Source organism: Apium graveolens, chromosome 8 (genome assembly GCF_009905375.1).
Source record: "Apium graveolens cultivar Ventura chromosome 8, ASM990537v1, whole genome shotgun sequence".
Taxonomy (NCBI): Eukaryota; Viridiplantae; Streptophyta; class Magnoliopsida; order Apiales; family Apiaceae; genus Apium; species Apium graveolens.
The window spans coordinates 45,342,405-45,354,566 of record NC_133654.1 but is presented as its reverse complement, the minus strand read 5'-3'; the positions used below and the strand labels follow the sequence as shown (position 1 = coordinate 45,354,566).

The 12,162-nt window shown below is 33.9% G+C and overlaps 1 protein-coding gene across 8 annotated transcripts in view; it reads left to right on the top strand.

Annotated features, from left to right (window-relative positions):
- Positions 1-545: 545 nt before the first annotated feature.
- The window catches only part of LOC141676882 (uncharacterized), a 35,749-nt gene continuing 24,132 nt past the window's right edge, over positions 546-12,162 (top strand). For 3 of the 8 annotated variants that reach the window (XM_074482597.1, XM_074482601.1, XM_074482602.1), the window contains exons 1-4: positions 3,851-6,265; positions 7,859-7,972; positions 8,067-8,153; positions 8,632-8,710. In XM_074482597.1, coding sequence (XP_074338698.1) covers positions 8,110-8,153; positions 8,632-8,710 — 123 coding nt within the window. In that variant the 5' untranslated portion in view covers positions 3,851-6,265; positions 7,859-7,972; positions 8,067-8,109. Of the gene's footprint in view, positions 1,958-3,849; positions 6,266-7,858; positions 7,973-8,066; positions 8,154-8,631; positions 8,711-12,162 lie in introns of those variants that run through there. The other 5 variants (XM_074482605.1, XM_074482604.1, XM_074482603.1 and 2 more) reach the window with 4 other exon arrangements.

Sequence of the window (12,162 nt, the reverse complement as noted above, 5' to 3'; positions counted from 1 at the left end):
AGAAGTATGTTGAGAAATTGGTATAGAAATTCAGTGTTCAGGATACGAAGACCAGAAGAAGTACACCGTTGGTGAGTCACTTTAATCTCACAAAGAAGCAATCACCTAAACACTAGTAAAAAATTGAATTTTTACGTCGGGGATTTTACGTCGCACTTAAAAAAAGATGATGTAAATAACTGTTTATATGTCGGACTTTTAAAATGGCGACGTATATTAGGCTTTTGTAAGTACCTTTTACGTCGGTTCACAAAAAAAACTGACTTATATTCTATACATACGTTAGTTCCATTTTACACGACGTATAAATATTTAATTTACGTCGTATTTGTTAACCGGCATATAAAGTTAATACTTATAATTAATATATATGACGGTTTTTTGGACACCCGTCGTATAAGATGACAACATATATGACAATTTTTTTTAATCCGACGTATATATAAATTTGAAAATCAGATTAGTTTTATTATTAAAAAGAGAAAAAAAATTCCAAAATTATTTAGACTAATTAGTAGTTACTTGAGTTGAGTTGAGTCAATCGACTCCCTTCTTCCCAGATAAAGCATACGGCTCTGACTGAGAAACTAATTCATCTCACCAATTTATTCAATCCTATTTCAATCAAGAGAATAATTTTAATTCTTCTATTTGGAGTGTCCTATTCATCTTATAATTGATAGTTTACCTTTGATTTTTGAAAGATAGTATTATATACATATATGTATACACGCTGAGATATGTGTCTTTTTAATTTTTCAGCCTCTTTACCTAACTGGGTTCAGATCATCTCATCTCCTCTCCTCACATATTGTTGTAATCGATAATCTCTCTCTCTCTCTCTCTCTCTCTCTGTTCTATGTATGTGTCTAGTTTGTATGTATATTACTAACTGATTCTTGCTATGCTAATTCCTCTCTCTCGCTTTGTGTATCTATATTATTTGATTCTTGATATGAGTAGTTTGTATTTTATTTTTAGATGGGGTGCTTATTTGTTATCGAGTTTGTATTTTCAAGTGTTAAAATCATGTTTCATATTTTAGTATGAAATAATATAAGTAGATTCTTTAGTCCCCCATTGATGGATCTCCAACTTTCGTTGAATCAAGTAAAAGATAACAAAATAATTTAATTTCAAACCTTGCTAGGAACTACAAAAGAAAAAAGGGAAAAACATAGGGATAGAATCTATTGACGAAAAAGGAATCATCAGATAAGATGAGATTAAAAGAAAGTTTCAAGTAGTATATATTATTATCGTTATGCGAAAACTTCACATAAGACTCCGTGTAATCATAAGATGAGATTAGAAGAAAGTTGCAAGTATTATATAAGACTTCGTGTAATGCTTCTTTGTATTACAGTACTTCCATATGCACAACCGATGTCATGTGCAGGAAGTAAATTTATGGTATTCAGTTCAATTTTTTATATAGTTTATAATTTATTTTTATGCTTTATTTGTTGATATGAACAATACTCCTATACTGATGTAGGAATACTTTTCAGATTAGAGCTTGTCAATAGTTTTATGTTATTGGTATATGTGTACTGCATATAGTTGAAGAGATTTTTAGCCTTACTAATTTTTAATTTTTTATGGTATATTAATATTTTGTATCCTTTTGGAGATTAAAAAGCACATACCGAGTTTTATGTTTTGTGTTGGACGGTGATGTTGATATTCTGTATATGTCAGCCTACTGGCCTAGTCCTGTTTGACTGCTTAATACAGAGAAGATGCTAATTTCTTCATTTTAGAGATGAATACTCCTACGTCAATATAGGTTGTATTGCTCATATCAAACTCATGTAAGCTAAGTTTGTATAAATAAACATGATTTTTTAACTATCTATAGAACCTCTATAGAGAAAACTCTACAACACCTCTACCAATGAATATGTAACTTGATCAAGTAGAAAAAAAGGCAGCAAACATTAATGTAAATGTAAAGGTACGTTTTGTGCAGAGGAACATAACTAGACAGTCAAATTATTTCTTATCCTTATCTTCTTTAGCTTTCTATATATTGTCCATGGCAGCTTCAAACTATTTCTGAATAAACGAGCACATTATTGCATTGAGGTCCTTTAGACGTTCACTGAAGTGTCCAACGGCCACTCTATCTGAATAAGCTTTAGAGTCTTGACTGCACATTAGTTAAAATTGGAGAATAAAAATGAAAGTGTGGGAAAAGCAGGGATTAGTGAAGGGAAAGTATTGATCTGAATGACTAGTGATTAAAAGTGGTTTAGGTAAAAGATTGAGAAGTTAAATGAGAAATATAAGTTCGTGAAAGCTATATTATTATATCTGACAGAAATGTAGGTGGCGGCTGTAATGAAATAGGGTTTAGGATCCAAAAGTTGGATAAAGGGGGGCATCTCTCTCTTTAATATAGATTAAAATTGCCACCTGCAACTTTTTCTTTGAAGTTATATTTTGAATTATATGCAAGTAGTAAATAGGAGTAACTATTAAACTTGTCATAAATTTGTAACTGTTAGTTATGGAAGTGATATACAAATTTACTTAAATTATTTTGTTGCATTTTTGAAGATTTACTAATTCTCTGTATTATGGACATATATGTACTGGCAGCACAATAACTTAATATTTGGTTGTATTGTGCTAATAGATGGCTTTTAGAGGTCGAGGATATAACGCCCTCCAAACCCGGGTCAGAATTTTAGGGTTCACAACACACACACGCCATATATAAACCTGTTTATGAAAATAATACTTGCAGTGACCCTACTTACCATAATCCATGGATCGCAACAAGTTAAAGTATGCACACAAGCCACAACCTTATTTATTTTACAACGTACCAAATCCCAATTTATTTATCTTACAACTGAAAATAAAATAGTCTTACAAACTTTCAACTCAAACTAAGATAAACATCTTCTGCTAGCTTGCCTGGGGATCCTCGCTACCACTAGTTTCCTTTTTAATAAGAATAAGGCTTACGGCTCAAAGATCAATAAGAAGAACCAGGGTTTAGGGTTAAGCACTTCAAAGAATTTTCAATATAAAATAGAACTATTCTGAATACATATCAAGATGGTTCAAAAGATACTTACAATATATTACAAGAAAGTTTGAGAATACTTGCCTTATTTCAATCCGCTTTCACTTTACTTGTACTCGTCTACTGATTCTCACTCACTGACCACTTGTTTTCCCTTTTCACGTCTCGCTTCCTCTGTTAGAGATTACAAGTATTTATCAATACTTATTCTCACCTCATTGTATTCGTTACAAGCTTCTATCTACCCTTCGTTTCACCCAAATCCGACTTACGGATTGAAAGTTACAGCAAAAACCGTCAAACAATGCACATAGGGCATATTATACATCAATTAGATCACATATAGCACATAGCACGTAAGATATCCGATCAAAATAATTTTTCAAAGAAGATTCGGGGTTAAAATAATTTTTCGGGTATTTAATATGAATTTTTGAACATTTTTCGGAATTAAAACGGGTTAACGAATCATTTTATAAATAAATAACAAGGTTCGAACACCCGAGTCTGACTTTAAAATCATTTAATAATAATTATCGAGCCTTGAAAATAATTTTAAATAATATTTTAAAGCTCAAAACTATTTTTCAGAATTTTTAAATCAAAAGAAATAATTAAATCTAATTAAATTATCAATTAAAATTATTTAATAACTGATTAAATCAATTAATATTTAAATTAATTGACTAATTAAATAATTAATTATCAACTAAAATTAATTAATTAAATAATTTGGATTTATTTTTAAATTAAAAAATAATTTTCAGAATTAAAAATATTGATTTTTGGAATTTTAAATGATTAAAATCTATTTTCTGAAAATAATATAAATAGATAATACAATTTTTGAAAATATATAAAACATAAATCCATTTTTTGTAAATTTTAAAGTCACGGGGACTGAAATGCAAGGTTTACAAAACTACAGGGATTAAACGGTAATTTCCACCGTCTTCTTCCCGTTCATCGTCCCTGGTGGCAGGCCGCCATTAACGGCGGTCACCAAGCTTTCCTGTGACTGTAAACACGCCCTAAAATTCACCAAAATAACAGCGTACAATCTACTCGATTCCAGAAGCACGACTGCAAGGTTAGGATCATCAAATAATTAACGAATCGACCGAAAAACTTGGTCGAAGTTTCCGTCGCCTCCGAGCCCTATTTTCCGGCCAAGTCGTTCCAGGAATCCTCTGTTAATCACATATATACCAATTGATTCATTTTTTAACGATCTATTCATTGGTGTAATTAATTTAAATCAATAACCCTCACAGCAAAAACGCTTAATAATCAATTAAGAACATTCAAACCTATAAACCTTAATTTTATTATTTCGAAAATCAAACTCACTTTTCTATATGTTATTGAACTCCAAATTCAACATATAATATACCAAAATGATCAGGACAAAATTATCTACAAGATACAATCATTAAATCACACAAATAACATTAAAATCAAAATTTCATATATTAATTATTAATTAATTCAAATTAAAACAAATAAATAGAAAAATACCTTTGATTTCTGCAGTGAAATTGATTGTATAATCTGAAAGTACTTTTCACGAGCTTCGATTCGATTATTCATACGCTTGATTTCGATTTCGATAATGCCTTCGTTTTTAGGTTTGATTCTGAAGAACGCGACGAATATTCAAGTTTTTCTCTGTAAATAATATGTTTTAACTGTTTGTTTATGAATATATGTATAAAATAAAATAAGAAAAAGGCTATTTATACTTATGGAATATTAATACCGGTTGGATCATATCGGATCCGAAAATAGATTTTTTAGCCGCTAAGTAACTATAAAAACGATCCAATTTGATGCCAATTTCGGATAATTATCAAAACCAGACTTCTTATAAAACACCCTACGAAAAGATAATGTAATAATTTAATCGAAAAATCCCGTCTCTCGAGAATACGGGTTTTATTGATCTATCAAAATGACTATCGTATCGAAAATTTTGCGCCGGGACTCGTACGAGTCAAACCGTACACCAGATCGAAAAAGTCAAAACACGAAAAATGTTCAGAATAATCAGATTAGGATAGGAAGGTGTTTTCCGAAGAGTTTTGGGTTGTAGAAGTGCAAAAACGGTTGAAGTTGGACGATTCCCAGTTATATAAAATAGTTTTATAATTACTCAGAAAATAATTATTAACTCTATAAATTATTTATAAAATCATATAACAATCCAAAAATTACCAGAAAAATATCAAAATTATCTATTCTTTATTCTGGACATATCAAAATTAAAATACTCACATTTTATCACGTATAAACATCCATACATCAACTCCAATTACTAGATAATTCACCAAAATTCACATAATATTATTTATTGATAAAAATAATTACATAATATTTCTCGGATATTACATAAGATGTGGTGGTATATTTGGCAGCGGCGGTGGTCCCTGCCATGCAGAAAAAATTAAGTTTGAACTATTTCCAGCAAGCACTGACTGTCTTTTGGTTCTTTAGAGTAATTATTATTCTTCTGTTTGTGTGGTTTTCTCGTTCATACCATATCAATTTTATATACAATTTACGATGATCAAAATTCGCACTGATAAAATACAGATAAATTTTCCAGTAGTAAAAGTTAGATGCAGAATATCTTGAACAACCAAATTGGTGGCTACTATGAAATGCTCAATAAATCTTGTGAAACCTTTATATCATCGCCTGTTGATTTGTAATTACAAGGGTTTAGCTGATCAGGAATGTCACTGATTTTTACCACAAAAAATCTCTTAGCTTCATTCTTTGAAATCCATCTGATCCTATTAATACTGATGAAATTAACACCAATATGTTAACTAATCTTTAAACAGCTAAACATTTCATGGAATTAATTATTATGTCTATTAGAAATTTAAATTCTGATTAGGATTGGATTCAAAGTATGGAAAAGTTATATTACAGTGGTGGCTACATCATTTTGGTTTGTGAAGCTGAATCAAGTCAAAGTGTCAAACAAGTAAAACATAAAACATGATAGATTACCAACATGGATTTGTAGTTACGAACTAACTCCCAACTTTTGTTTTCCTTTTTTACTTAATTATACTCTGTGATTTTGATAGAGAATCGAGAATTTTCCCGATGTCCAAAATGTGAAACAAGACCTGGTTTCTTTTTCTTGGAGCTACAGGTTTCAAATGTCATGGAAATTATCTCCGTATAATTACAAGGGGTTGAGAAACGAGACTGAAGGTAAGCCTGACCAAAATACTAATTTTCTTGAACATGCAATTTAGCAAAGTGGCTGAGATGTTTATGCACTATGCAGAGAAATTATGGTATTGGTTATATGTTAATTATGCATTATGAAAAGGCTTATTTTAGGGGGAGGTTATGGTTTAGCATGCCAAACGCACTGTCAATGGATAAATTAGATGAGAGTATGGGTACCGAATTTCATCTTACAATTCTTTGTATTGTTCTGGATATATTATAATTATATATATATATATTACTTTCTAGATTTCCTACCACAAAGAATAAATAAATTTTAGTTACATATATTTCTAAAAAATCCCATAGGAAATAGATGGATAAAATCAAAATAATATTGCTTATTACACCTAATCATAGCATATGAGCGTAAGATTGACGATAATACAAATATTGATATACTAGACACATAAAATTGGGGGGTGAAACAACTACACTTGCACCCACGCGCGCACACACATGCGAGTATATTATTTAGAAATTTAAACTTAAAAACCCAATATTGTAAGGAATCCGGCTGAATAAAGATGACCTTATGTTATGCTTTCTTGTTAAACCGACAAGAAATTTGCAGTAACATTAAACCGTATTTGGTGGCAAAAAATCTACTTATCTGTGATTAGCTGCAGAAGTGTTTACTAATAAATTCTAAATAAGGAATTTAGTGATAATAAATTAGTTAGTAGATACTTTGCATAAATACACCACTCTTATATTTCTCTAAGAGGTATAGACACCCTTGATTTAAATAAATTAATAAGTCTGAAGTAGTTGTGTAAGCTTCTCTATGTTGGTATTCAAGAGTCTAGAAATTTAGGAAAAGTTATGTGAGATCCTTTAAATTGACAATAATGAAAAAATCCAGTGATAAGTTAATAATCAAATGAACTTGAGTAGTGATTACAACTATTTTTCTAGTGGATCTAAAGCAGTACTACCCAAATCTAATAGTCATGTTCGGTTCACGATTAATGAACCCGGTTAACGGGAATCAGAACCCCAACTTCAATTTTATTGTTAAGAATGGGAAATTCCATCAAAGGATCAGTAGTAATTTCTCATTCCTAACACCATCAAATGAATGGGAAATTAGTAGTTGTTAGGATAATCATATGAGATACTTAGTAGTTGTTAGGAATGGGAAATTCCATCAAAAGAATGAAGGGTATATGAATGTGAATGATATGAAATCTCAAGGGGTGGGGAGGGTATGATTTACCCTATCAATTAAATTACTAATTCAAACACTATCAAATGGAAAATCCCAAGTAGAAGATAACTACTAACATGATTATCTTAATTCTGGAGTATTCCTACTAATTATATATTAAACTAATAACTAATTACAATCTGATCTTAAATTTATACAATAGTAGAGAATTATTAACATAATAATTAATAGTACTTAAGTTCTATGTTACATATCAGATAATGCAGGCCATCAATTTGATCATTTTTTATGTAGATTGTTGATTTATTCTGTAAACCAATATTTTTCTGTTAACTATATTTCTGGTATTCTCTACATCCACTTGAGGAATCTTGAGTATCTATTACAAATGTATATGATAGGCCATGAAAGCATAGATGTCGAAAGGTATTCTGCTAAGGATTCAAAAAGAACCAGGCGTAAACCCTCACTTTCGGACTACATAAGGACTGATGAATACGTTCCTGCAGAACTAGGTGAAGATGCTTATTACCACTCACACCTTATTTAATATAGATTATCTCCTGCCATATGTTTTTTATGGTTAAATTTCTTGACTAATTGCAACAGCTGTAAGGCACCAGCTGTAAGGTAAATTTCAATTATTTACGTAATGACCATGATGAAGGACTATGGATTGATCGCCAAGTATGAATGGTAAGCTTATAAATTATTGCATTAGAAGTTAAAGTTTATAGTAAGATATAAATTAAAACATAATGGAATTTATAAATTATTGCATTAGAAATTAAAGTTTATAGTAAGATACAAATTGCTCTTATGTCCGTCTAGATTTCATTATTGTATGTGTTCACTAATCTTTATAGAGTGTTGGATAAATTAATTGGTTATGGGATCCTAATGCATGTATCTTCAAAATTGTAATTCTGTTTTTCAGTCGAATAAACTTTGCATATCAGTTTGCTATAAAATGTGGATATTCTGGAATAACTGGATCTTTTTTAGAAAAAATATCTCTGTATATGAGGAACGCTAACTAGGATTTGCTAACTAGAAAAAATGTCTCTGTATATGAATAACTGGATTTGCTTATAAAAGTATTTTATAAGAGAAATTTAATTTAACTTTCTGCAAATCTTTATTATTAATTTGTATTTTTATTTGAACTTGCAAGGCACTTACAAATTCTGTTCATATTGGAATCTTATTTTGGAACAGCTTTATATAAGTCAAAATCAAACCAGGTCACAAAGGTTAGTTTATCAAATTTGTTAAGCTCTTTATTTATTTATTTTTGTCAAATTTAAAGTAGATTTCATTAATGACTTGAAAGAGATTCAATCGGGACAAACCCCCAACTGATCATGCAACCAGGTTGAAAAATAAATAGAGCTAAATAATTAGCCGTTTTGTTTCCGGATCGCTTAACAAACTGAATACAAATATTTTGAAAATTAAAAATGAAGGTAATGGTTTCCCGGACAATCCAGCACGCATCTCCCCCGAAAATAGTAGCTTCACAATTGACCCTCATATTAATTTGATTGATATTGCAATGTTCAGAGGACTTACTTGCAACAACTGAGTTTAGAGGTATGAACAAATATTTTTTGTAGGAGGTGAGCAAATGTGATTTTCACCACCGTTCCAAACGCACCTCAGCTATCTACCTGTCGGACACCAGCTATAGACCTGCCGAAAGTGTTATTGTTATAAGAAAACTCGATCAACGGCAAGTGATCATCCCAACTTCCTTTAAAGTCTATTGCACAGACTCTCAACATATCCTCTAGTGTATGGATGGTCCTTTCACTCTGCCCATCCGTCTGGGGATGGTACGCGGTACTCATATTTAACTTGGTCCCCGCACATTCTTGAAAGCTCCTCCAAAATCTGGAGTTGAATCTGGGGTCTCGGTCTGAGACAATGGACGCTGGGACTCCATGTCGCGTCACTATTTCCTTAAGGTAAATGTCCACCAGTCTATCGACTGTGTATCTTTCATTGATAGGAATGAAGTGAGCTGACTTTGTCAGTCGGTCTATAATTACCCATATGGTGTCATGATTGGCTTTCGTCCTTGGCAAGCCTACAACAAAATCCATCGCTATCTGTTCCCATTTACACTCGGGAATCTCCAGGGGTCGTAAAAGTCCACTGGGTCTCTGGTGCTCTGCCTTTACTCTTTGGCAAGTCAAACATTTGCTTACCCATTCTGCTACGTCCCTCTTCATGTTGGGCCACCAGTAATACTCCTTCAAATCCCTATACATCTTGGTGCTTCCCGGGTGAATGGAATACCTTGAACTATGACTTTCATCCAAAATCTCGTCTTTAAGTTCTTGAACATTCGGAACCCAAATTCGGTAGGAGTACCTCATTATCCCTTTATCATCTTTCTCAGTATGGATCTCTTCTCCAGTCATTGACTCTCTGCCTTCATTCATTATTTTCTCTTGGCACAATCTGATCTTTTCCAATAACTCTGGCTGCATTGAGATCTCAAAAAGCTTTTCAGTTCCGGTTCCGGTTACCTTTACTTCGATTTCCATTCTCTCAAAATCCTTTATCAATTCTTCCGAAGTCGTTATCATTCTGAGTCTTTCCTTTCTACTAAGGGCATCAGCCACCACATTGGCTTTCCCTGGATGATAGAGAATCTCACAATCATAGTCCTTGATTAGCTCTAACCATCTCCTCTGGCACATGTTGAGCTCTTTCTGCGTAAATATGTACTTGAGGCTCTTATGGTCTGTGAAAATCTCGCACTTCTCTCCATACAAGTAGTGCCTCCAAATTTTTAAGACAAAAACTATTGCCGCGAGCTCAAGGTCATGAGTAGGATATCTAATCTCGTATTCCTTCAGTTGTCTCGATGCATACGCAATCACCTTACCGTGCTGTATAAGCACACACCCTAATCCTTTGTGCGACGCGTCACTATATATCACAAAATCTCCTTTTTCGTCTGGCAATGCCAACACCGGGGCCGTTACCAACCTTTTCTTTAGTTCCTGAAAACTGTTCTCGCATTTCTCCGTCCATTCAAACTTCTCTGTCTTACGAGTAAGTCATGTCAAAGGGGCTGCGATCTTCGCAAAGTCCTGCATAAATCTACGATAGTAGCCGGCCAATCCTATAAAACTCCTTACCTCTGTGGGTGTGGTTGGCCTTTCCCAATTTGAGACCGCCTCTATCTTGGAGGGGTCGACCAATACTCCTTCTTTATTGATCACACACTTGTCCAAGTACTTCTTAAATACTCTATTCATTAAATCCATGAAAGCTGTTGGGGCGTTGGTTAATCCAAAGGACATTACCAAGAACTCATAATGCCCATACCTGGTACGGAACGCTATCTTGGGAATATCTTCGGGTTTAATCTTTAGTTGGTGATACCCAGTTCTCAGGTCAATCTTGGAAAAATAAACAGCATCCTTTAGCTGGTCGAACAGATCGTCTATTCTAGGTAACGGGTACCTGTTCTTTATGGTTAGCTTGTTCAACTCTCGATAGTTGATGCACAGCCTCATGCTCCCATCTTTCTTCTTAACAAATAAAACTGGTGCTCCCCACAGAGACACACTGGGTCTTATCATACCCTTATCCAAGAGTTCCTGCAATTTGATAGCTAATTCCTTCATTTCTAACAGGGCTAACCGGTATGGTGCCTTTGAAACTGGCGCCGTCCCCGGGGCCAACTCAATAGCAAATTCAGTCACTCTATCGGGTGGTAATCCCGGAAGATCTTGTGGGAATACATCTTCAAATTCGTTGACTACTGGAATATCTGGTAAGTTGGGCACCTCCTTTTGCGTGTCCACCACATAGGCTAGGTAAGCCTCATTTCCTTTTCGTAGCATCCTTCTGGCCTGGGCCATGGTCAAAAATTTATGCGTCTGCCTCTTTCCCCTAAATACGACTTCTTTCTTTCCCGGAATATTCAACTTAACTTTCTTCCCTTTACAGTCTATCTGAGCATCATTGCTAGATAGCCAGTCCATTCCCAAAATTATATCAAATTCCCCTAACTTAAAAGGAATCAGATCGACACTGAAAGATTGTTCCCCTATGCCTAACTTACAGGCGGGGTGAATCAGATTAACAAGAATAACTTCATGGTTGGCTATTTCTACTTGTAAGGGCTCTATCAAGGGTTCAGCTTTAAGTCTTAATTTACGCGCAAAGTCCCTTGATATAAAAGATTTAGTTGCTCCTGAATCAAATAAAACGTTTGTATTGACTGAATTTAGAGAAAGGGTACCTGCTATCACATCTGAATCTTTCATAGCATCCTGGACTGTCATGTTGAAATTCCTTGCAGTAGGTGGCTTATTAGAAGCAGCCCTGCTTGCTCCCGAAGCTGCTGGTTTGTTCATTGGGCATTCCCTCTTCCAATGACCCAGGCGTCCATACTGATGACAAGTGGTGGTTGGGCGGGTAATGGGGGTTGGCGAAGTGCACTTATCCGAATAGTGGCCCTCTCGACCACACTTGAAGCAGATTACCGGCTTTCCTTTACACTCCCCAGAATGCATCCTTCCACAAGTGTTACAGGCTGGCAATGGGGGTCGAGACTGGTTGGAATAGGACATTCTTGACTTCTGGCCGCTCTGGCTCACATTCACGCTCATTGGCCGCTTGAACCCAGTGTTCTTTCCCGGTAGGGACACTGCTCCTCGATTAAATCTAGTTGGGAAGCTCC